This window comes from Anopheles funestus, chromosome 3RL (genome assembly GCF_943734845.2).
Source record: "Anopheles funestus chromosome 3RL, idAnoFuneDA-416_04, whole genome shotgun sequence".
Taxonomy (NCBI): domain Eukaryota; kingdom Metazoa; phylum Arthropoda; class Insecta; order Diptera; family Culicidae; genus Anopheles; species Anopheles funestus.
The window spans coordinates 43545036-43568735 of NC_064599.1; the positions used below are offsets into that span (position 1 = coordinate 43545036).

General features: G+C 41.3%; 9 protein-coding genes across 13 annotated transcripts in view; 4 read left to right on the forward strand and 5 right to left on the reverse strand.

Moving 5' to 3' along the window:
- LOC125769222 (calcium-binding protein E63-1) overlaps positions 1–1398 on the reverse strand; it is a 66345-nt gene extending 64947 nt beyond the window's left edge. Inside the window, exon 1 of the mRNA XM_049437801.1 lies at positions 1188–1398. The gene's annotated coding sequence lies outside the window, so the exon portion shown is untranslated. The remainder of the gene's footprint in view (positions 1–1187) is intronic.
- A 3691-nt stretch (positions 1399–5089) lies between these two features.
- On the forward strand, positions 5090–6476 carry LOC125769231 (transmembrane protein 267). The gene is made up of 2 exons (XM_049437815.1): positions 5090–5919; positions 5996–6476. Exons 1-2 carry the CDS (start codon positions 5635–5637, stop codon positions 6332–6334), a joined length of 624 nt encoding a protein of 207 aa, XP_049293772.1. The 5' UTR covers positions 5090–5634; the 3' UTR covers positions 6335–6476.
- A 268-nt stretch (positions 6477–6744) lies between these two features.
- LOC125769232 (transmembrane protein 50A) lies at positions 6745–8092 on the forward strand. Its single transcript, XM_049437816.1, has 3 exons — positions 6745–7070; positions 7153–7284; positions 7362–8092. The coding sequence occupies exons 1-3, from the start codon at positions 6981–6983 to the stop codon at positions 7620–7622; spliced, it is 483 nt and encodes a 160-aa protein (XP_049293773.1). The 5' UTR covers positions 6745–6980; the 3' UTR covers positions 7623–8092.
- On the reverse strand, positions 8071–11446 carry LOC125769209 (chitooligosaccharidolytic beta-N-acetylglucosaminidase). 5 transcript variants are annotated; one of them, XM_049437778.1, is made up of 4 exons: positions 10860–11446; positions 10735–10793; positions 10407–10505; positions 8071–10012 (listed from the first exon to the last, which is right to left on the reverse strand). In XM_049437778.1, exons 1-4 carry the CDS (start codon positions 10869–10871, stop codon positions 8263–8265), a joined length of 1920 nt encoding a protein of 639 aa, XP_049293735.1. In that variant the 5' UTR covers positions 10872–11446; the 3' UTR covers positions 8071–8262. The 5 variants fall into 5 exon arrangements, with proteins under 5 accessions (XP_049293735.1, XP_049293738.1, XP_049293736.1 ...); XM_049437781.1 differs by having other exon boundaries at positions 10864–11445; XM_049437779.1 differs by lacking the exon at positions 10735–10793 and having other exon boundaries at positions 10864–11446.
- Positions 11447–11503: 57 nt separating this feature from the next.
- LOC125769226 (general transcription factor IIE subunit 2) lies at positions 11504–14918 on the forward strand. Its single transcript, XM_049437807.1, has 4 exons — positions 11504–11735; positions 11818–11916; positions 11985–12147; positions 14163–14918. The coding sequence occupies exons 1-4, from the start codon at positions 11674–11676 to the stop codon at positions 14724–14726; spliced, it is 888 nt and encodes a 295-aa protein (XP_049293764.1). The 5' UTR covers positions 11504–11673; the 3' UTR covers positions 14727–14918.
- Positions 14919–15233: 315 nt separating this feature from the next.
- Positions 15234–16476, reverse strand: LOC125769224 (clavesin-2-like). Its single transcript, XM_049437805.1, has 2 exons — positions 15657–16476; positions 15234–15592 (listed from the first exon to the last, which is right to left on the reverse strand). The coding sequence occupies exons 1-2, from the start codon at positions 16371–16373 to the stop codon at positions 15341–15343; spliced, it is 969 nt and encodes a 322-aa protein (XP_049293762.1). The 5' UTR covers positions 16374–16476; the 3' UTR covers positions 15234–15340.
- Positions 16477–16574: 98 nt separating this feature from the next.
- On the reverse strand, positions 16575–17819 carry LOC125769220 (retinaldehyde-binding protein 1-like). Its single transcript, XM_049437795.1, has 2 exons — positions 17059–17819; positions 16575–16976 (listed from the first exon to the last, which is right to left on the reverse strand). The coding sequence occupies exons 1-2, from the start codon at positions 17782–17784 to the stop codon at positions 16722–16724; spliced, it is 981 nt and encodes a 326-aa protein (XP_049293752.1). The 5' UTR covers positions 17785–17819; the 3' UTR covers positions 16575–16721.
- Positions 17820–19010: 1191 nt separating this feature from the next.
- Positions 19011–20473, reverse strand: LOC125769221 (retinaldehyde-binding protein 1-like). Its single transcript, XM_049437796.1, has 2 exons — positions 19463–20473; positions 19011–19394 (listed from the first exon to the last, which is right to left on the reverse strand). The coding sequence occupies exons 1-2, from the start codon at positions 20186–20188 to the stop codon at positions 19140–19142; spliced, it is 981 nt and encodes a 326-aa protein (XP_049293753.1). The 5' UTR covers positions 20189–20473; the 3' UTR covers positions 19011–19139.
- A 371-nt stretch (positions 20474–20844) lies between these two features.
- On the forward strand, positions 20845–22054 carry LOC125769225 (alpha-tocopherol transfer protein-like). The gene is made up of 2 exons (XM_049437806.1): positions 20845–21709; positions 21771–22054. Exons 1-2 carry the CDS (start codon positions 20987–20989, stop codon positions 22002–22004), a joined length of 957 nt encoding a protein of 318 aa, XP_049293763.1. The 5' UTR covers positions 20845–20986; the 3' UTR covers positions 22005–22054.
- Positions 22055–23700: the final 1646 nt, after the last annotated feature.

Below are 23700 nucleotides of genomic sequence, written 5' to 3' on the forward strand. Positions count from 1 at the left end.
CTCAGGATTACATTAAAAACTTATGAACTCATATTCAGAAACTTTTAAATGATTATTCCTTATTAGTTATTGTAACTAGAGTTTTTAAGTCGAATTTTGTTTCTTTCTCAAATTTTTAATTTAAAATTTGCTCGATTAAATTTAAACGTCCACCATTTTGCATGATTTAAAAATGTCAAAATCCGGCAGGATAAGTATTTAATATTAGTATATTCACTCAGAGACATTTTAGATTTCGATGAAGTTTGCTTGGTTTTTTTTACAACAAATGGCAAATTTGCAAAAGTTTCCTAAAAACATAGCTACAGTAAATATAATATCGTGTTACATTAAAAAACTAAATATGCCCAGCATAGTGAACACGACAATGGAACGGAGAACAGACATGAAATTGATATCGATTTCATGCAGTTTCAGTTGCGCAAACAAAAACCTGCTATTATCTAAAGACATTGGTGTTAATATTAATATAGGTTGTTGTATTGATAATAATACAAATATTTGGGATGCTAAAGCAAAGTTTTTTTGTGACTTCAAAGGGCACTAAGAAAGTGGATTGATCTCACTCTCGATTGGACTTTGAAAACGAACTTTGGTGGGTAATAGTAATGCAAGCGATTGTTGTTTGTCATTTATTTTTGGTAGACGATCAATACGATCAAGTGTAGCAATTGATGCCAACTAAACGATGCACCAGGAATAAAAACAGGACATGCGTGAATGGTCTATTGTAACAAACTTCACACTTATTCGATTATTTACTGTATAATTCATGCACATCTTTCAATGCAATAACACAAACGAATAAAAGAAAAGAATGGCATAAGTGATATTTGTTGCTATATAGTTATAGTGCAGGATGAATATGTAAAATGCTTTTTGAATTGACACTTGTTAAGTGCGAATAACACACATTGAAGTTTACGCACGTTTTACGCACGTTGAAGTCTCGTTACAAAACTATTGTATTGCATACCTAGAATGCAATTTATATGAAATGTTTACTTTATTGTTATTTGTTACATTTCATCACACCGTTGGATGGATTGATGCCTGTGAAGGTAAAGCACTATGGTATTAGAAGCTGTATTAATATTACAGAAACACACTGAATCATTCGGATGATAATATTTTCACCACTTTTCAATCGCATACATATAGCTCCATTCTTATAATAAGCATATTACTTCATTCGGTGTACTGTTTCCTTGATGCGCCGTATTGAATGATGCTGTTTTTAAATCTTTGTGGAAAAGTTCACGTACAGCAACTAATGACACGATCGCAAAATTTTGCCCACACTCTTAAACACGTTTCTGGCACACTTTACACTTGGTGCGACGATAAAGATCAATTACACGATCGAAGAATGATCTTTCCTTACGCTTCCCGAACGATTCCCGATCGATATGGCTCCCGTGGCACGGTGAACAACAGTGAAGCCGGTTGTCTTCGAAACCGTGAAAATCGGTTCAAAAAATTGGAAACGATTGCCTCGAAACTCGGTACCACTACCAGCATCGTACTTGGTGGCCGCTCAACAACAACGGTTCGAATGTCTATTGTGGTCGGTTCGTAACTGGTGCTCGCGCATTATTATTAAACATTTCCTAAACGCGGGAAAATAATGTTTGAAATGTTTGACGGTCACAGAACTTTTTTTTCTCTCTCTCTCTCGACAGAGTCTTTTGCCGCCGATCAGTTCGCGTGCTGGCAGACGGATGTTGACAGTTTGAATAGGAAGAGAGCATCCGATTGGAAAACGCAAATACGCCCCTCAAAACAGAGCGCGGCTGACATTCGAGTGCCATTTTGCGGCATGACAAAGTGGAAAAAAGGGAAAACTAGGAAATGTTAACAAGCAGTTTAACGTGTGGATTATTTGTACCTGAGGCTTTTCAGTAACGTGACAGCAAGTGCAAAATGAACCGAGACATAAAAGCGGATACGGCACGGCAAGGTGATGAAGCTCGTGACAATATGGCATCGTCACCAAACGCTGTCGTTGTCCGTTCTTATTGTTTTGTTTTTTTTTGTAAAAAACGAACAAATCAATATATAACCATCATACACACACACACACACATTCCAATCCCCTCAAGTCGAATGACAAGCAAAGGCAGAGAAACCAATTCGCTATTTACCACGAACAAATGTCGGTCAGCTTCGCTGCTGTGCATAGGGATATCATCTGTGCTGACCATCACACGCAGACACATTAACTTCCTTGCATAGCAACAATACTTTTCTTCGCTCTTAGCGAAAACAAAAGTGGCGCCTTGTGCTACTACCTATTGTTATCGTCGTTGCGATCGTGAGAAAATGCAAAAGGAATTAGAAACTGGCGCGAGACACAAGCTGCCAAAAAGCAGGGAGATATTGTTTGCGATTTCAAAGGGCGCCAAGGAAATTAATCAATCTCACTCTCGAAGGGACTACGATAACGAACAACGATCGGTAAGAGTAATGAAAGCGATTCTTTGGTTAGTTGGTTCTGTTACACGATCAAGCATTTCCTAGAAATCGATGCCAACTACATGATGCACAAGAAAACACAAAAGGACGCGTTTTAATGGTCTATTTTTAATAAAAAATAGTGCATAATTGATTGCAATTCGACGAAAGCGCATCTTCAAATGATCGTAACTTGGAACAACAAATTAAAGAATTAATGAGTACGACTGACTTAACAGACTCTTACAAACTCGATGATTCCACTGCAGTGTGCGATCGCGAACTTATACGATCTCAAAATTCCATTTAAGCATTTGGCCCAGATTGAAACAGGTTTTGAGTGAAGACCCGTGATTTGTCTCATTTAGAACTAAACTCGAAGATGAGCCTACATAGATGCAACCTACTACTGGTGCCATTATGGCAGTTCCAGCATAGATATTACTCTGTTCTCCCAAATAGATTTAAAACTCCGTAGCATCATCTCTGAAGAAAGCCTACAGGGGATCGCGAACGTTTCACTTGTCTGAGGAGCAGGTAACCAGCAAACTCTCGCTATGAGAACTCAGTTAAGGTAATCAGGAGTCTTAGCTTCAAATCACAACTAGCTAGTGACAGGGCTAATGAGACCACGAGTTGTAATGAAGCGGTTCCCCAGTTTGTCGTTGAGCATCCAGCCCAGTTCTAATCAGTATCGAAGTTTCTACTCTTGCGATACGGATTCTTCCCACTCTTGTTGCCATAGTTGAAGCGAAAGTTCACCTTTCATTTTATTTGCAGACCGATATTCGCAGCCTTACTCTCGGCATCGATGATTGCACCGCGCATCCTCAAGTATCATGAGATACAGCGGCATCATCCCTGTATCCAAGCAGCACGAATCATGTGAGACGCTAGGAAACGCGTTGGACACACATTGGAGGACTCGCGCTGTCTCCACTGCAGTCTAGATAGCTCAGCGTTTAAGCCGAGCATATCAACGCCTCGATGATACGAATGCTAGTATACTTAAGCCTCTTTAAACTCTTGCTGATGCTGGTGTCGTATTCCAGCATAAGATACCAGAAGTCAAAATTGGTGCAGAGACTCCCCTTTTTCAGAATCAAATGTAACAAGAATCCAAAGCGTTTTGAAAATAAACAACATCTCTTTATTGTTATTAACGCGCATGGTTATTCCTTCTGTTTTACTCCTCATATTACTTATTGTTTCCTCTCATCGTTATCCCTTCTTTTATTTTTGTTTAAATCTGAGGTAGTTATTTTTATAATTGTGATGTAAATAGTTTGTTTCTTACTTGTAATTTTAAGCCATTTACTGATTTTGTTATTATGTTTTGTTTAATGTTCAACAAACTTTTGAACTTTTGAAATAACTTTTGATCAATTTTTTAAAAAATTGATTTTTTTTTTAAATTTTGCACTTATACTGAGAAGGCGACGTGCTTAACAAATAGTATTAATTAACACAGTTATTACAACATCTACCGCTTAATCATAAAAAAGCTACGTTTACTCGTACATCGTACTAAGACAAACATGTTACATAGAATCTGATACACAGTTTGCTAAAAATGTATAAATTCGCTCTCCTGGTTTTTTGCACTGTTCTCGAACCGTTTGTTCGAGCTACAGATTACCCAACAATAATTTCTTCCCTCCCGAATTTGCTTGGTAAAATATTACACACATGGTATTCATAAATAATTAATTACCCCTTGCCACTTTCTGCTTTACTTCCCTCCTCAGCTTGGTTTGGAATTTCATTTTTAACCAAATGGTTCATCTATCCTTTCAACAGACCATAAATGAAAAAGATGTTCTCTCCTACCCGCAACTCCTAACAGGTTACCTTCATCTTTACCATAGAGACCATTAGCATAGATTAGTAAGTCGCAGAATGTCCCCCACTATCCAAGAGCTGAACCAAAACAGTGAAAAGTTTGGAAAAACGGAAAATGTGGGAATGTGTGTCGATCACTATCGGCCTTTCTTCGCGATGGTCCCACCAACCGAACATCAACAAGATAATGATACACCAAAGGAAATTGTCGTCGTAAACAAGTGTATTTCTGAACGAGTCCCGCATCAAGGTTGCTCCATGGCCACGACCCACACCCGACCGTTGGAGTTCGATGGCAACGGCCGACTGCCGTTAAATTGATTTTTAACTACTTATTTCGTGGCAAACAGCAGGTACGGTGTGCTCGACATCCCATGACCGAGATGCTGATGTGCAACAACTGCTAAGTTTTGTGTGAGACCTGCGTAGATCATTGATGAAACTGACGATCGTAGATTTCGCGCCAAACCGAAAACAGACCAGGATGTGTATACGCTTTGTAGAGTGGATTCATCGATTTTCAGACCCTTCACAAACGAAGGGAAGACGTTTTCGGTATGGATTCACACTGTTGAAACGGATAACAGGGGCGAAGGGTTTATTGCCTCCCTGACCGATCGGGCAACTATTTTTAGTTCGTCATCAGCTTGAGACACGATTGCAGCGTGTTTATTTTTGGTTACCGATGAAATGCGGCATGTGAAGTAAGGGAAAATCTTATTTTAAACAACGTACAAATTACAAGCGATTAACAGCTGAATAAACCAGCATTGATTTGGTTAATACTGAATCGCACAAATCGAAGGTTTAGCTCCAAAGTTGAGGAAAATCTATTCCAACATCCCCTGATAACACCTAATCGTTAAAAATTTTGTGGAAATTCTATCTTAATTAATGATCAATACATTTAAATAAACAATCATACACACAATAAAAAATCGGCAAGGTGTAACTGTTGGTTCAAAACACAAAAAATGCGCGGATATATATTTGACCAATATTTAATTGAAGAATACCCACTGTGATGCGCTTGACGTTGATGGTGAAACGTTTCTGAAGGGGAAAAATATTCACTTTATATTTTAAAATAATGCTGATAAATTGGTAAAATATTTGCTTATTAGTTCTATAAGAGTTATCAAATTATCAATTTTTTAATTTATTTAACAAACTATAAGAATATCACTTTCACAAAATGTCACGATCTGCAGTCCTGGTAGGCATCTGTGGTGATCATTTATTGGTAAACATATGCAACCGCGTTGAATCAATGTGCACCAGAGCTGTTGCAACTTCTAAAAAGCATTCCGCTATTTTGCTCGAAAACTATTACTTCCAATGAATTTTAAAGCTTTGTTGTTTTTTAAGCATGTAATTTTGTGTTGTGTTTGCGTCTTCGGTGATAAACTTACGGAATATGTGCAGAAATCGGCACTTTTACGGGCTTGCATTGACAACGCCACGCATGCTTTCATCGGCTGTGTTGTTGCAGAAATCACTCTTCATAGTTTGAAATACCAAGTTTCTCACCAAGAATACTGTTTGTTGCTCTTTGTTGCTCTCATTGTATCGTCATTTATTGATCTGGATCATTTTATCGAGGCAAGATCGTTCAGCTTACAGGTAATTAGGACTAGATTGCAGGCAATGATCTCTTATCAACCTGCAGAGTAATTCTTTCTTTCTATTTTATTTTTAGGATGCTACCCATCTTGATCGAAGACCATTTCTACATAATTCTGCCATATGTCTAGCTACTTTTTTGTTGTTAATACTTGCCAAGCGCTTTGCAGACATTAAATTAACCCTTTTTATCGCTATGGTATTTATCGCTTTAAGTACTCATCATTTACGCGATGCAACAAGGCGAGGGATATGGATTAAATCACCGTTTCAGGACAGTAACACTCCTGCGCTTCCTTACGCTGTGTTTCTTGGCCTTGTAAACATTATTCCGCACGTGGTTCACCATGTTTTGACAAATACGTTTAGCAGCAAGACGAATGCGCCAAATATGAAACTAGTCGAGTTGGTTTAAACTAGAAACAAGTATATACAATGTGATAATTTTAATTTAAAGTTGGTGTTTATAAAATTTTATATTAAAGTTAGATCGGAGTTAATACACATCATACCTAATGTTTTATTTTTTTCTTAAATACATGTTTCTTTCTGACGAATTATATAGTATTTTCACTAGGATGTTTGATGGACAACTGCTCTTTTGGTTTGTAGGTTTTTTAACTTCACTTTCTGTTACAACTACAAAGGGCTTACAAGCATTTTCGTAACTTACGGTTGCTGTTCAGGTTGTTGTACTTATACACAAGCTTTCATGTAAAAACCCGATTTTTATGAAACAGAATCCTCCTATTTTTAATTTCTCCTTTAGACAACGGGAAAACGATCGGCTAAACTGGTCAAACTCGTATGCACTCTGACAGCTGTCTTTTATAATTGGCTTATTTACTTGTCAATAAAACATAAATCATCGAAGCTGAAAAGAAAGAACAAAAACCACAGAAAACATAACAATTTCTCGAAAAGTTTGGTCTGCACGCTTCCTTAATTCCATCGCCGTTTGGTTTATAATCAAGTCCCCATACGGCTTATTACGGTGAGAAGAGTATTATCGCACACTTCACTTTTATCAGCAGACACCAACTGAAACAAAACTCGGCACAATGTCGATACTGGATCGTTTTCGGCAGTCCTACTGGTTCGAAACTATTCCACGGAGAACCATCCTTGCGACGGTGGTGGCATCCCTGCTGGTAAGTTTTTCCTGCTGTGAATGACACATTATCATAATTCGATTAATACTGACACCGCTGCTACCATTCTTCCAACAAACAGTTCTTCTCCGGATGGTGGATCATCATCGATACGGCATCAGTTTATCCGAAATCGTTCAACTTTTCCTACTACATCTGCGGTATACTAGCGACGATAAGCTTCATCATGGTGAATGCTATATCAAACGATATGGTATGTGCCCCTATTGCTCGCGTTAAGCATACGATCATTATTACGAATTGTTTTTGTTTTTTTACTTTCCTCATTAGCTACACGCCGAAGGGGCTTATACTGGCGGTGTGCTGGGCAATAGTGGCATTAAAGTATTTCTGTTCGCTGGATTTGTGCTCGGCTTTACCTCGATCATTGCTGCCATCTGGATCATGATTGCCGAGTTTGCGGTCAACGAATCACAGACCGACAAATACCCGGGATACGTACTTCTCATGCACAATATTTTCATTTTCTTATCGTCCTTGATTTACAAGTTTGGTCCACCGTCGGAGAACGAATATCTAAATGGCTACTAGGGTGGCCTATGTTCGGACCGCTCTTAGTACTATATTCGTAATTCATCATACCATCAACGACTGGGTAAACCGTATTTTACTTAATGATCCCCTTAAAACCTCCAACGGTCGGCGTAATTTAATGGTGATTTCGAATTAAAACTGTTTCGACCGCATAGTTCCGACATGGCTTACATTTGACATGGTAAGACAAAGACCGATGTTTTGATTACGTTTTAAAGCAGCTTCATGATAAGTATGTCCTCGAATGTCTTATCGCTAGAAAGCAATCGTACGAATCGTACGTGCTGATTTGTGTGATCCCGGCCGGAGTGGAGCTGCAGCGAGAGAATGCTACACAAAAAGAAAATAAAAATGATGAGTCGCTCTTTTATGTAAAAAAAATATATTCCCCTTCCCCCAAACTAATCTACCCGAACAAATAAGTGTAAACAATAAACAAGTATCATTTATTTATATATATACTCAAACCAACCGTTCGTTTTATTAACATATTAATTCGAAAATAACAAATCAACAGCGGTTAAAGCCTATGGAAGCTGAAATTCGAACGTGTAATAAATGGATCTACCATTTCTGTCGATGAATCGCTCTGTTTGGTTCGGATGTGGGCGCTAGCAACACGTTCACCGCTTGTCCCTTATGAACGACCACCATCGCCACCGATCGGACAGTTGCCTTCATTTTGTAGGCACCATTTCGGCTGAATGCTGTTTGCTGCAATTCCTTCCTCGATCAATCGTTCACGATGTAAGAGCATGCGCGATTCCGCCATTTGCCAGCTGGATCGCGGATTACTCCAGAGCCGTTCTGCGTGAGCGCTTAGCCTGGGCCACAAACGATTATCTAACGTATGGCTGTCCGATTGTTCCGTCCAGAGCGCGGCTTCTCCACCGAGTATCTGCTGTGCGTAAGGTCCACCAATAGCCATCAAATCGTTGTTGTACACCTTCTGCCAGCCGATGTATGGGGCACACCAGTTGCTACCATCCGTAACCCATCCGGCAAAGCCACAGTCCAGATAGAGTGCGTCATAGTTCGACATGATCAAACGGTAGCCTTTCTCTAGCAGATTGCTCACCTTGCTATCATTGCCCGTGGTCCACACCTGTATGATGTATCGGTCCTTGTTAAGATACTGCTCGAGGTAGGGCGATTCGGTAAGCTTGCTCGTCCACATGATGATCGGTCGCTTATCACCTTCGGGTAGCGTTTTATCCAGCCGGTTCAACGCCTCCGTTTGGAAGTAATTCCACAGCTTCATAAAGTCTGCCTCCTGTAGACCCCATTCCTGCTCATTCATCCAGTTCTGAATGCGTGTCGTAGCGTTCCAGCAACGAATCGAAACTTCATCACCTCCCATGTGGAACACATCGGAACGGTTAAACATGAGGTTCATCTCACGGTAAACATCCTCCAGGATGTTGTACAGGGCGTCCTGGGTAGGATCTAGCTGACCACACGGTGGCTCAACGCAGTAATTCTCCCAAGGCTGATAGTTGAAGCATGCCGTCACACCGAGCTTCTCCCAACCCTCGCCCACATGTGCCGGTGCATCGAGTTCCGGTATAACACGGATCCCGCGCTCGAGTGCATATTGCACCAGTTGCTGCACATCTTCCGCCGTGTACACATCACGCGAACTGTACGCTCCGTAGCTGTGTAACGATGGACGCGACGTTATTACTAGTGGAAAACTTTGCGAGTCCGTTATATGCCAGTGGAACACGTTTAGCTTTACCATGGCCATACCATCGATCGTCCGACGGAGCGACAACAGATCGATAAAGTTCCGGGAAGTATCGAGCGCCAGTCCACGATGAGGAAATGCCGGAGCATCGGATACGTTCGCCGTGGTAACCATCTGCAGCTCATTTCGTATGTTATCGTACAGTACAAACTGAGACAATGTTTCCAGACCATGTCTTGCACCGAAGAATGTGTTCGCCACTATAGTTGCCAACAGCTCGCCATTCGTGCCCGACCCAATCGTTAGCTTGTAGCTTTCATCAGTTTTGTAGTTTAGCGTGAGTGAATCATGTGCCACGTTAATTTTGATACGCACTGCTTTTCCACCACTTTTAAGCGCATTATCCTGTGCTCTCGTTTTCAGCTGCTTCCGGAACCGTTCCTTGTTTGTCTCCCAGAGATTAACCAGGTCGTGGAACTTTTCATCCCATTCGAACCACACTTGGTCTGGGTCGATGTGAGCTAGCTCGTTGCCTACCTGTAGTTCGCCCGAGGGCTGTGGCCACAGCAACCCTGCACCGTTACCGCAGAAAAGACGACAGGCCGGAAGACTGATGGCTTTCTCCGGTGGAAAGGACGATTCAGATATTGCCTTTTTAACGCATCGATCGTTCACACACTCATAGCCCCAAACGGCTTGGCTGTAGAGGAAAGATAGAAAGCAAAAAAAAACAATAAATATGGAAATATGTTCTCATTCTTCCTCACGGTATACCTTTCCCGGGAGATTGATCGTTTCGGTAATGCAAGCGTAACGGCCACAATGATAGCAACTCCTAACAATAGCGTGCCTATCAGAAACCATTTCTGAGCAAAATTCATATCTTACACAACGTTGGCAAAATAATGGGACTTCAATGTTCTGATAGCAGCACAGTACTATCAGCTTTTCAAGTGATTGTAACAGGCCAAAACCGCCGTTTGTGGTAAGTGTCTGCTTCTAATCCTTTTAATTGCATTATAGAGCAGTGTTACCAGCTATACGGTATGAAGCAGCGTGGAATTCTACATACTGTCAGCCCATAAACTACTTACGTTTGGCAGTGGACCGCTTCGATGTAGCAAAACAGTCCTATCAGGGTGATCGCAATGAATCGTACCGGATTCATTGTGCTTCTCTTGATGCGCTGAAAGCTGAAAGGAATGCAGATGAGATGAAAGATTTATTGTTGATCGTATCGGCAAGGAAGCGATTTGCAAACTAATTCGTTTTAGTACATAGGCAGTAGCCTTGAGCAAAATAGACTGCGGACAAGTAAAGGGCGGAACTAAATCACAAACTTTCACTTCTCAATCACTCCCTCCTTAACTGTTGGTAGAAACTGCTAAAGACTAGTTGTGGTGCCCCGTTTGGTTGACGAACCTTAAACAGTTGGAATTACTCTCTACGTTGCTTGCACCGTATGCTGCTGATTTCCAGCGCTGTTGGCGAATGATGTGGGAGTCAATCTGGGGAACTGATTTTTATTGGGACAGTCTTCTTTTTACCAACCGTATCATTCCTACTTTCTTCCCTAGGGAGCGACGATGTTCGATGGCTGGTTCGGCTTATTTTGTCGATTACGTACCCGCAGTACACACCAAAAACCGGTTCGGTCTGAGTATGCAACGGGTAATGTCCTGATTATTTCATTTTTTCTCTATCTCCTTGTTGGATGTATTCTGGCACTTTCGAGACAAAATGAACCGATAACTGGTGGATACAGATGGGAAGCACAAAACACATTAAAAGAAAAACAACGGTACAAAATAAACAACGCCAGCTGCGTTGCTCACGCAATGCAGTAATTTTACGGGGGCACGACTTTTGCAAACAATGAGATTGTTTATGAAAAAGTTAGAAGAGATGACAGAGCTTGGGAGAAAGAGAGATTTGTTATGTGTTTAGATCGGAAATGTAGCTAACGTTTTATTTCGTCAACGATAACTGGGATATTTTGTAGAAGAAATGTACAAGAAAGCCGGTTTAAATTGTATAAAAAAAGTTAATCCAGAATATGGATGAAAAATAGCAAGAACAACGAAAAAGAATGAATTTGTTTTCGAGTTTTGTTTCCTACTGCGAGAGTGCTTGTGAGAGCGGAGAAAGAGATGAGAGCAAATGTTTCGTAGAGCGCGTCGCAACTGACAGCCTTCAAGCTGTCGCTTTTTGACAGCTAAAGTTCTTTCCTGCTTTGTTTACGTTTTCACTACACGTAGCAATACGATCTAAAGAAAAACTCATTTTAATAGTGCGTTTTGCAAAGTACTGTATTATAATATTGTTAGTCTTACAATTACAAGTGTTGAAAACCGTGCCAAGATGGATCCAGCCTTGTTGCGTGAACGGGAAGCCTTTAAACGGCGGGCGCTGGCAACGCCAACGTAAGTTGATGTTTTTTTTTCTATGGTGATGTATGCGACATCATGATCATTTACCTAACTTGTGTTAATTTTTATGTTTTAGCGTTGAGAAGAAGGCAAAAACTGAAAGCACTTTTACGGCACCCAAGGACATGAAAAAACCGAGGCCCGCAAGTGCTGCACCGAAAATCGATGCCACTAAGTATGCTCGGAATGGAACCAACATTGAACAACAATTTTGTACCAATGAAATGGGTTCTCTTTTTTCAGTTATAAAACAATGACCGGTAGTTCCCAGTATCGCTTCGGGGTGCTGGCAAAGATCGTGAAACATATGCGTACCCGGCACCAGGAAGGAGACGACCATCCTTTAACGTTGGACGAAATACTTGATGAAACAAATCAACTCGATATCGGATCCTCTGTGAAGTCAGTAAGTAGAGCATTACCTTCATTACAAAGATCTCTTCATATTAGTTTGTTAAAGCCTCAAAAACTTATAAATGTGTTGAGTTCATATGTGTTATCGTCTTCATCCTCCCGCTCAACCTCCATGCTCAAAGAAGTTGCTGAGGATCTTTGTTTTTATTCATGTAGAACGGCTTGGCCGTATTTCTTGCTGAGGGTTTTAGAGGCCGATTTAAATCGTACACACCAAGCTTATCGCCGTAATAGACGTCGTACATGGCTCGTGTTCAATCCAATTTCTCGACGAATCCGCAGTCTTTCTGGCGATTTTGTAAAGCGCGGCAGAAACAACATGGCATTCCCTCCATTATATACTTGAATGACGACTCCGCTTCTTCTCCTTCAGGCAAATGTGGACTTTTTTAAGCACTTTTGGAGCGTTTTTGTAGATTCCAGCAACACTGCAGCTCCTGCTTCCAATCGTCACATTTATACTCCCTCTGATGTTATTACGTGTAACAATGTCCCTATCAATGTGTACTGTTATGTCCAAACTAAAATCCTCATTTTTCCCTGCATCGATGAGATTCCTTCCTCTGTGTCGAAAAAATGTGAAACGATATTCGCCCCTAGTATCGCATCTTCAACAGATCCTTGGTCACGAATGTGTCTTTCCTGTATTATGGAGAATAGATTGGCTGATTCCAATCCACAATATGAACCACCTTTTTTGAGTGCAAAATTTCGTGGCATTGCAATACTTTGTACGCCTTCCAAATTTCTTGAGCCCATCGTCTATTCTTTAACGATGCCCCACGTAGTACATTCAATCTCTGAACACTAACACGGCTTCATTCTAAAAAGATCTACCTCAACAAATCCCATAACAAACCTTCGTTCATATTCAGCAATATGGCAAGCGGACGTGGACGTGGATCTCATGTATATGAAACTCGACAAACTTGGCTTTGACGAACCATTCCGAATTTGGTTCAAATCTGACCTCAACGATAGGACTTAGAGAGTCCAAACCCCTCTCTTCGAGTAGTTTGAAGCCATGTGCAATGTATATAAAGGTAGTGTACTAAGTCCTCTACTTTTTTCTGTGTTTGTAAACGATTGTGTAAATTTTATTCCTCCAGATGGTTGTTTGTTGTAGGCAGATGATCGGCAGATGATTCACTCCGGTGTCTACTTCAGACAATTGTTTGCGTCTTCAAAACGTCCAAAATTCCTTCTGTGTATGGTGCAGTTCTAATGGACTTGTGTTACGTCTTGATGGATGTTTTCGGTCGCTCGTCTATAAGGATCCTATGAAATTACTCCATGGATGGAACTCAACTAGTCAGAATAATTTCTACTAAATACCTTGGGGTGTGGCTAAATGAGAAACTATCATTTCATTACCATGTGAATAACACGATAACCAAGACATTCGGTATCATTGTCCGTTTGTCCTCTAAGATTCGTGATCCTCTTTGCCTCAAGGCAGTGTATTACTGCTGGGTTCGCTCAATTCTCGAATATGCTTCAACAGTTTGGATACGCTGTAGAAAACGGCGTACGTTTTCCCGCTTTGCTGTTCGCCGTCTCCTTCACGTGTACACTGGCGCGGTTCACTCTGGCGCCCATCGTCGACGTCTTCTTGATCTCTAATACCCAATTTTATTTCATTGCTTGTCTCCTATCTCATAATGAAGCTCCCGTACTTTTATCTTCAATTCCTCTCTATGTCCCTCCCCACGTTTGTGCGGTAGCCCACCTCTCCTAATACTAACACGACAAGCAAGTCATAGTAAGAACGATCCGTTTTTTAAAAGCTTTCTCGGTCTTTAATGACACTTATCACTTGTTTGTTTTGGAATCTCCGTTTGCAATTCCGCTCCGGTCTTCGCAATTACTCCTAACTCTCCGCATCATAAGTTAAGTAATATAATTGTAAAACCATTTGGCAATCAAATAAAAAGTTAATAATAATAATAATAATAATACATTTGTTGTCCTCATATATAATTTATTTTCTGTTTATTTACAATATAGTGGCTGCAAGGAGAAGCACTACGCAACAATCCCAAAATCGAACTTACCCCAGACGGGCGATATTTGTTTAAATCTGTATTTAAAATCAAAGATGGCAAGACTCTTATGCGCTTACTGAAACAACACGATCTGAAGGGATTGGGTGGGGTGTTGCTGGATGATGTGCAGGAATCGTTGCCTCACTGTGATAAAGTGCTGAAAAATAGAGCATCGGAAATTATCTTCATAACCCGACCAAACGATAAGAAGAAAATTCTCTTCTACAATGACCGTACCGCGAACTTCCAGGTGGATGAAGATTTTCAAAAGTTGTGGCGTGCTGTCACGGTGGATGCTATGGACGATGCGAAGATCGACGAGTATCTGGAGAAACAGGGCATTCGGTCGATGCAAGACCATGGTCCGAAGAAACCATTGCTACCGAAGCGTAAAAAGCTGGCCAATAAGAAGCGTCAGTTTAAGAAGCCGCGGGACAACGAACATTTGGCAGATGTGCTAGAAACGTACGAGGATAATACACTCACACAGTCGAATGCGGTGCAGGAAATCAAGCAAAACAACTAAATGGTACCACCGCAATGCTATTGACAAAATTAGCAAACACATGTGGTTACAAAGCGCGAAAAGGTCCAAAGCCTGTATAATTATAACACTCAAAATTTTATGAAAGAGATGACCGTACAGGAATTTAATTTCTTTGATTGAAGTTAAACTCCTTAATAAATAAAAATGATCTTGATTTTGCTATATAGTTAATTTTATGGTTTCTTGTGTGTTTGTTTAATTGCCGTAATTAACCTATTGTAAATGTTGTTTCAACGTTTTGTTCATAGCGTATTAACACTGTACGACAATTACAAGTACATGAAATTTTGTTCTACCGGTTGAGTGTGAGACTGAAAAACTAACAATTATTATTCTCGATCATGTCCCGGTTGCACTAATTCTACACTACCTTCGTTGCGTGCAGTGCACAAAACCTGTTTACTTAATGCCGCTAACCATGTGTCCTTGATATGCGCGAGCGCATCAGCGTAATCTTACAGGTCAACAACAAATCAAGTTAAGAAGTTTCAAGGTGGAGCTGATATATTTCTACTACAAATCCACAGCAAACCTGTACGTTGGAAAATACTTTTTATCCCCGTTTATTGTATACAAAAGATTTTCAACTACAACTAATCGACCTCCAATTTACGGAAACTGCCTATCATTCCTGCATCAGTTGTATTATTTTGATTTTTCAACGTTGCAGTCCGTTTCTCATCCATCTTCATGTCGTCTAATGCCAGTATGACGTTCCTGTAATGATCCAGCGTTTCTCTAAGCTGCCGTTTTAGGTCCTCTGGCTCCTGTTTGCCGCCGTATTCCTTTGGCATCAGTGACATTAGGTTGGTCTTGGTGACAAACTCGTCCAACGATCGGTAACACTAGGGGGATTCAAATTTACAATCGATCCTTAGTGAGACACCTTCCTGAATCCATTTCGCTTACCTTCAAACGACTTCGCAGCTTTTCACTGCAGCAGCTCATAATCCATTCGCCAACGGTTGCACCGAACAGCGGTAAATTAATCACGTGCACCTCCTTCACACGGATTGGAAACGCCTTCGTCACACAATCGATGTAGTTCTTAATCTCGGTCAATGACCATTGGGCGAACGCTCGCATCGGAATGTTGGTATCGTCGAAGATGCACACAATGCCGGCTATCTGGTTCAACTCATTGGCAAAAATGGTCTCAAACACCATCGTAAAGAAACGAATTTGTTCGGTCACTTCGAACCTGTCGATATCCAGGTTAGCATACCGCACGAGATACACAATCCGTCCCAAATCATCACGACCAAGCGGTACCACAAACTCACTGTCGATCATAACCTTCACCCATGGATCGGCCGTGTCTAGTTTGCTGTACCAAGCCGGGAACCGTTGTCGCGATGCAAGGTAACGCTCCAGCGTTTCACATGCAGCCATGTGCGAAAATTTGCGCACACGCAGGAAACGCAACAGAAAGCTGGCATCTGTGCGACATGTCAGAATGGCCGGATTTTTAGCAATCCACTCACGCATCTGCTGTAACGCCTGTTCGACGATAGCTTGATCCTCGCGTAGCTCATCTCGTGCAATTCGGCGGTGCAGCTCTGAACTTACGGGTTGATACAGCTGGTACTTTTCTGGACATTTGTCCACATCCTGTATGGTCGCCATGTTTTGGTACGATTTAGCACTGGAAGCAGGGTACGAATATACTGCAACCTATCGCTAAAAGCGTCGAACAGATACTGATACGATCGCCTTGGTACTAATTACACGGCCACGCACTACCATTGTGTAATAGAATCAGCAACACTGGCCTTCGTAAGTTCTCTACACATCTACAGACAGCGTGTAAACGCAAGGCGATCCACTAGAGGAGCTGTTTAGTTTCAGTTTAATTCAGTTATATGCACAAATCGAAACAATATTTATGCTCACATGAAAAAAAAAAAAATTGATGTATAAATTTATTGTATGTTCAAAACATGTGACAGTAAATGAATTGTAACCAAAGACCGTTTAGCACATACGCAACCGCTTGAACATGGCTCCGGCTGCAATCTCGTCCGGTGTGGCTCCTTCAAAGTTCCAGCGGGACGAATAATAATCCATATCGATCTCCATGCGATCGAGTCCGACCACTACGTCGTGATATTCCTCAAAACGTTTCCACAAAGACCGATTCGCTTCTTCCAAATTCAGCGTTCCACCGTACATCGCAGGTTTTAATGGTGATTCGAAATATTTTTCCATCTCATCAACGGTTGAATAGCACTAGATGAAAAAAAATAGTTACTACTAATCGAATATAGGGAAAGCGAAAGGATAAATGACATCATTTCCATCAAACACTTACACTGATTTTTTCACGCATCTTCGGATTGGCGAATGACAAAAATGTATCGATGACGGGAACGCCATATTTTGGTAGCGCTGCCGAATGAATGTCTCCATATCTCAATGGGTATGCGTGACTATACGCTTCCATCATGATTTTCAAATCCGACGTACTCCATTTTTCAAAGTTGTTCACGGTACTATCTTGAAAGTCGAGCAGAATGTTACAACCACCTATCTGGAACTCTTCGCTCTCGAGCATCGTCTCCATAACCAACGCCATAAAGCGAGCGTCTTGCGAGGGACTATGGTTATCACCATCGAACCTACTGAAGCGCGAAAGTCCCACCATCCGGCCAGTAGTATCCCAACCGAGCAAGGTAAATGGACCGTTGTGGAAAATTTGCTTCATCACGTCATCGGTATAGTCCAGGTTCTTAAACCAGCTCGGATACAGCTCCCTGACGGTCAGATAACGCTCCAGTGCCTCACATGCCATGGGAACTGAGAACTGACGGTAGCGTAGAAATCGCAACAAGAACTTCGCATCCGTACGGCACTTGAAGATGTACGGGTTTTCTGCAATCCAATGGCGCATTTCCGACAAAGCTTTTTCACGTACGGCATCATCTTCACGGAGTTCCTCCTTGGCCATCTCACGATACAACTCCGGTAGAGTGAACTTGTACTCATCGTAAACTTTGGGACTTTTGTCCACCGAATAAGAAGTGAGTAGCGGAGCCATTTTCACTCTGTAAGCGGTACGCACAATCTGACCAAGGTCCAAAGGAAACTGTAAGTTTTTATTCCACAATATACCGTATGGAACGATTTAAAAAGAAGTTATCAGTTTGACCTCATATTCGAACATATGATATGATAATTGCAAATGCGATCATTTTGGAGCTTATCAGCGTTGCTGTCCACAAATACACGAAAAAGGCAAAACAGGCTACAAATAAAGTGATGTCAATATTACAGTGAATTTTTGAAATAATAAATTTACTCTAAAATGTGCTTACATGTTACAATTGATCCATACAACGGCAATAATTAATATAGTATTATATATTATTAACGGTTTAGCTATATGCCTTTGGAGCGATGTTGTTCCAAGTCAATTAAAACACTATCATTATGTTACTGCCTTTCAAATCCCGTATGAAGGTCGATGCACTTTAGTCGCTTTACGCAGACGTAGATAGAAGAAAAGTCGAAATGTGTGTATTATGAAAGTTGCGTATTGTGGCTACTTTTCAAATAATTTTCTGTATCAGAAAAAAACAACAAAAATTCAAAAATTGATAGCACTCTCAAGAGACGAAGTAAATAACAAGGATGCTTGGTAAATATATTCATAGACCCTGTAATCGTTTTTACTATTTTTTTAATTTTTGTTTTACGAACAAGTTCTCATTTTTGGACTAATTTTTACAACATAGCCGGATCAGTCCCTAACTAATTTATTGTGGGGCGGCCTGGTAGTATATGTGAATGCGATGCTGGTTCCATGACAGGGTTCTGAACACCATCCAGACCATTCCACCTAAAGAAAAAAATCCCAAGTAAAGATTGACTAACCGATTACGCGGTAAACATAATTGATTATAGTAACAATAGTCAGCACTTCTTCTCAATTGACTTAAGAATCGTTGTTGGTGATGTCACTCTATATCTTAAGCTAGTCGTAGCTTTACAATCGCCTTAAGGCATATAGGAGCGGGTGTATAACAAAATCCTGAGCAAGAAGAAAATTAAAACCACCTCACAGAATAAAGTGTATAAAATTTAGTAAACAATAAAGGCAAAAGGTATAATCGTCAAGGATAAACGTATAAAAATTACTCTTTTTAATTGTTCCACAACTCTCGAAAAGACTGATATGGTACTCTCATGCCAAGATTCGAGGAAAAAACAGGGAGAAATTTCTCACAATCCTTACGGTAACGCAGTGTTGTATTAACAAATGAATAAAAAGTCCAAAAATTTTATTGTTTCATAAAAATAAGATAGATAGGCACCTTAATTGGCCGGAGAGTACTAAGCACTATTTGATGCGCACAGTCAATCATCATTTCACTTGATCCTTCTAAAAATGTTTCATTGTATGTTCAATTGCTCCAGCATTGCCCCAGCCACTGCTTCCTCAGCCAAAACATGCTCCGAATCCCACAGGGACGCGTAGTGCTCTACATCGATCTCCATGTCATCCAGTCCCAGAACAATCTGACGTTGATCTTCGATACGTTTACGGAATTTTCGATTAAGTTCATCAAAATCAACCGTTCCACCGTACGTTGTCGGTTTCCATGAATCTTCCATATGTTTCTCCAAATCCGATATCGACGAGTAGCACTGAAATGTTTAAGAACTATTCAATGAATATGATGACACAAATTTTGTTAAGCAAAAACAAAACGTACTCTGATTTTTTCGCGAAACTTCGGATTTGCGAATGAAAGAAGCGTTTCTACAACAGGGAGAGCAAACTTTGGCATCTTTGCTGCATGAATATCCCCGTAGCGCAAAGGGTACGATCGACTGTACACATCCATAATGGTTTTCAGCTCGCTTAAGCTCCATTTTTCAAAGTTATTAACGGTGGTATCGCGATAGTCAATAAAAGCTTGACACCCACCAATCTGGAACTCTTCCCACTCGAGCACCGTTTCCAGTACCAGTGCCATATAACGAGCGTCTTGCAGTGGGCTGTGCTTTTCACCATTGAACCGTCCATATCGTATTAGAAATGCGGAACGGCCTGATCCATCCTGGCCGAGGTAGGTGAATGGTTCGTAGTCCAATATTTCCTTCATGATAGAATCAGTACAGTCCAGGTTCTTAAACCAGCTCGGATACAGCTCCCGGACGGTTAGATAACGCTCCAGTGCCTCACATGCCATGGGAACTGAGAACTGACGGTAGCGTAGAAATCGCAACAAGAACTTCGCATCCGTACGGCACTTGAAGATGTACGGGTTTTCCGCAATCCAATGGCGCATTTCCGACAAAGCTTTTTCACGTACGGCATCATCCTCACGGAGTTCCTCCTTGGCCACCTCACGATACACCTCCGGTAGAGTGAACTTGTACTCATCGTGCAACTTAGAACTCTTATCAACCGGGTAGGGAAGCTGCTTCGATGCCATGCTTTCGAAACAAGTGAACACGATCAATGGACGATTGAAACTGTCGACTCGTAGAACGCGTTGACGATATTTAGGTGATTGGTCATGCAGATTTGAGACTCAAACCAAAGCACGGCCGTTCGGTTGCATGTACAAAGTGCACAACTTATCAATGAAGAGATAAAGTAAGAAAACAAATGAATGTTTATTCGTTTGATGCTATTGTGTTCTACGAGTTCCAAGAATATCAAACAGCACTATCAGTACCGAAAGAGCAGTCAACTACCCTAATCAATTGTAGCCATACATTCTTGTATGAAATAATGTGTAATATCATATATAAAAAGAATATATTATTACCGGGGGTGGCCCGGTGGTGTATTTCGTGGTGAAACAAATCTATGAAGCCAGAAATGGCCGGCGTGACCTTTAGCGGTCGTTAAGCCAAGAAAGAAGAAAAACATATTAAAAACCGGACGTTTGTGCCACATGTTGTTGTTACGAACCGATTTCCAACAAAAGTGCATTCATTCGAACAAAAGTGAAAATTCGAAAAAAAGAAATACCTAGAAAAAAACAATTTCACCAACATTGATAAGTGAGATTGTTGACCTCGGTAATGCACTTGCAATCATTTCGCATGGTTGTAATCGCACTCTCGCACCCTGGTCAATGGGTCAAGTTGTGTCAGAAACTAGACGAATTCTGGGTGCCATGCCAAATTAATGTAAGACACAGGTGCAGCATGAATTTTGGTTCAGTTTCGTTTCGGGCACCACACGAGTAGCATCGTACTAAGGCCAAGCAATACCTTCAAACATGTCGAAGTTTGCGGCATATTCCGTGGATAAAAACGTGAAGCAGTACGACGAGTATAAGTTCACTCTACCTGAGCTGTATCGTGAGGTGGCCAAGGAGGAACTCCGTGAGGATGCTATTGTGCGGGAGAAAGCTTTGACGGAAATGCGCCACTGGATCGTGAACAATCCTCACATCCTTAAGTGCCGTATGGATTCGAAGTTCCTATTGCGATTTCTACGATTCCGTCAATTCTCGGTACCAATGGCTTGTGAGGCACTGGAGCGCTATCTGACGATGCGTGAAATGTATCCGAGCTGGTTCAAGAACTTGGACGCTAGCAGTGAGAAAATGAAGGAACTATTCATGGGAGGTGCTACCTCAATTGTCGGTCAGGACAGCAAAGGTCGCACGGTGGTATTGTTTCGTATCGCACGCTTTGTGCCGGAGATGTTTGAACCACCAACTGGCGGTATATTCATTGCCCTGCTGATAGAAGCCATGCTCGAATGGGAGGAAGTACAAATCGGTGGTTTACAGGTGATGGTGGATTACACCGATATGGATCTGAAGCTATTCGAAAAGTGGGGTTCTTCAGAGCTGAGGCTGATCATGGAAGCTTACTCGCGCTGGTACCCCATGCGGTACAACGATACGCACGCTGCCAAGCTCCCGAAGAAAGCGCTGCCTATTATAGAGAAAATTCTTTCCTTCACTAACCCGAAGATAAGGGAGCGCATCAATGTTAGTGGTGAGATCGCTTTACGAACAAGGGCGACGTTGTTACACTTTTCCTCTTTTACAGTGCTACGCAAACGTGTCCGAGATGGAGAAACATTTCGAACCTACGATGGCACCGAAAGGCTATGGTGGGACTGTTGATCTGGATGGCGACGTTAATCCAGCAATGTGGAAACGCATCGAACAGCAGCGGGATGTCATTCTTGGTCTGGATCGCATGGAGATCGATTACGACTACTATGCACCGATTTGGGATGAGCAAAATGCTGCATTAGCGGCCGAGACGCCATCGGTTTAAGGGAAGGTATGAACATTGTTCTCAAAATAAATTCCCACAATTTATCATCATGATTTTTGTGAATTTATAATGTTTCGTTTTATAATTAAACCTTTAATTTTTTCATGAAATGTATTTCTTTTGATCAATTCTATCTAATCGTTTGATGTAAGCAACACAACAAGAAACGTCGTATGTTTGCTAATACGTAAATGGTTTATTATAGCACACGTTTCCCACGCACACGACCTTCTCATTGATAATCAGTAATTATAGCATGATCTAACCGGTGGATAAATCATGAGCGTAACTGCTCCATATGAGTACTGCCTAGGTACATTGAATGTAAATTTGTTACAATGGATTATGTAAACCCAATCACACTGCACCCGTGATTCGTTTTAAGTTTCTCTATTTTTTAGTTTCTCTATAAAGTGTAATAAGTAATTATTAACAGAGTGGACATAGCCCAAAGGAGTTTTACAATCTATCTATCTATTTTATATGTATATAGATATCTATATTCTACTTATTACTCGTAGTACGAGTAATGCTTTTGTTAGTTTTCGGATGTCGTGAATACTTATCTGCAACTATCGATCTTTTTGCGACGTGAAAGTACTAGAGTATTTTCGCACGGTCCGAAAGTTAATCCGACCGGCCTTCTTTATCTGCACGCATGCACCCTCGGCACGTTCCCCATTCCTGCCCATATAATGTCACATTTTTGTCTCCAATCGCTTATGTGCGATTGGTCCTTTGCCCTCACGCACTCTTAAGAGTGCGTAACATTTTCTCCTAACAGAAGATCATTACACACGCGCCCTCTGGTGGCTGCTAGGCAGTAGCGGATCTAACGATGGGGGGAGTAGGCGGCCGCCTAGATCCCCGTCGCTTGAAGGGGCCCCGAAAGACGACACAACATTTCATACGTAACGGAGTCCGAGCAGAAATTCACCACCTCCCCCCCCCCCCCCCCCCTTCATCTACTGCCTACAACTCGAACATCAGAGGCCCCTTTAAAACTGTGAACGAACGTTTTCCAAGGAATCATATGGCTAGCCGGGGCCCCAAGATTACGGCAATGCGATGTTTTTTTTACTTGGCTATCCTGGCTCGGCAGTGGTTTGGCGCACAAATGCGGTGACAAGGTTGTGAATTTGTACACCCTCTCGCTTAAGCAGAGCAGCCAGGGACCCCTTTAAACCGAGAACGAACGTTTTCCAAGGAATGATATGGACAGCCGAGGCCCTAGCATTATCAATGGGTTGTTTTTCCCTAAAAATCATATGCACAGGTTTGCGAGTGTGTTTTGGCTAACGGAATTTCGCTGATCATCATAATCATAACGATGATCATAAATCGTCATGTGTACCTTCTTTGATTGATTTATTCGTTAAAACTTTTTCGCTTCAGTAGTGTTTAACATTATTCGTATTGGATAATGGCTCTGCCTACTTGATATGCTAATAACTGTCGAAACCCCCGTAAGACAAGCAGAAAAGAACCCATATCTAATTTTAGCCACTGGTCACCTGGCGAAACGAAAAGAATTTACGAACCTATTCAGGTAACTGCCGAATCTACAGCGAAAATTTCATACGAATCGATGCAGCCGTCTAAGATGAGTTTGCACACTAACACCACGACACGAGAATTCGGTATATGTACGTGGATAAATAAATAGATTAAAACTATGACGTGGTTTATGTATGTT

Bases quoted from the DNA above. Each gene is read 5' to 3' on its own strand.
- LOC125769231 (XM_049437815.1), top strand. From the start codon at position 5,635: ATGAATTTTAAAGCTTTGTTGTTTTTTAAGCATGTAATTTTGTGTTGT. The intron at 5,920-5,995 runs GTAATTAGGACT...TTTTATTTTTAG, and splicing joins CAAGATCGTTCAGCTTACAG to GATGCTACCCATCTTGATCG.
- LOC125769232 (XM_049437816.1), top strand. From the start codon at position 6,981: ATGTCGATACTGGATCGTTTTCGGCAGTCCTACTGGTTCGAAACTATT. The intron at 7,071-7,152 runs GTAAGTTTTTCC...TCCAACAAACAG, and splicing joins CGGTGGTGGCATCCCTGCTG to TTCTTCTCCGGATGGTGGAT. The intron at 7,285-7,361 runs GTATGTGCCCCT...TTTCCTCATTAG, and splicing joins ATGCTATATCAAACGATATG to CTACACGCCGAAGGGGCTTA.
- LOC125769209 (XM_049437778.1), bottom strand. The intron at 10,506-10,734 runs GTTCGTCAACCA...CATTCCTTTCAG, and splicing joins AGTAATTCCAACTGTTTAAG to CTTTCAGCGCATCAAGAGAA. The intron at 10,013-10,406 runs GTAAGTAGTTTA...TTTCCTCTACAG, and splicing joins GAAGCGGTCCACTGCCAAAC to CCAAGCCGTTTGGGGCTATG.
- LOC125769226 (XM_049437807.1), top strand. From the start codon at position 11,674: ATGGATCCAGCCTTGTTGCGTGAACGGGAAGCCTTTAAACGGCGGGCG. The intron at 11,736-11,817 runs GTAAGTTGATGT...TTTATGTTTTAG, and splicing joins CGGGCGCTGGCAACGCCAAC to CGTTGAGAAGAAGGCAAAAA. The intron at 12,148-14,162 runs GTAAGTAGAGCA...TTTACAATATAG, and splicing joins TCGGATCCTCTGTGAAGTCA to TGGCTGCAAGGAGAAGCACT.
- LOC125769224 (XM_049437805.1), bottom strand. From the start codon at position 16,373: ATGGCGACCATACAGGATGTGGACAAATGTCCAGAAAAGTACCAGCTG. The intron at 15,593-15,656 runs GTAAGCGAAATG...GAATCCCCCTAG, and splicing joins AGCTGCGAAGTCGTTTGAAG to TGTTACCGATCGTTGGACGA.
- LOC125769220 (XM_049437795.1), bottom strand. From the start codon at position 17,784: ATGGCTCCGCTACTCACTTCTTATTCGGTGGACAAAAGTCCCAAAGTT. The intron at 16,977-17,058 runs GTAAGTGTTTGA...TTTTTCATCTAG, and splicing joins AGATGCGTGAAAAAATCAGT to TGCTATTCAACCGTTGATGA.
- LOC125769221 (XM_049437796.1), bottom strand. From the start codon at position 20,188: ATGGCATCGAAGCAGCTTCCCTACCCGGTTGATAAGAGTTCTAAGTTG. The intron at 19,395-19,462 runs GTACGTTTTGTT...TAAACATTTCAG, and splicing joins AGTTTCGCGAAAAAATCAGA to TGCTACTCGTCGATATCGGA.
- LOC125769225 (XM_049437806.1), top strand. From the start codon at position 20,987: ATGTCGAAGTTTGCGGCATATTCCGTGGATAAAAACGTGAAGCAGTAC. The intron at 21,710-21,770 runs GTTAGTGGTGAG...CCTCTTTTACAG, and splicing joins AGATAAGGGAGCGCATCAAT to TGCTACGCAAACGTGTCCGA.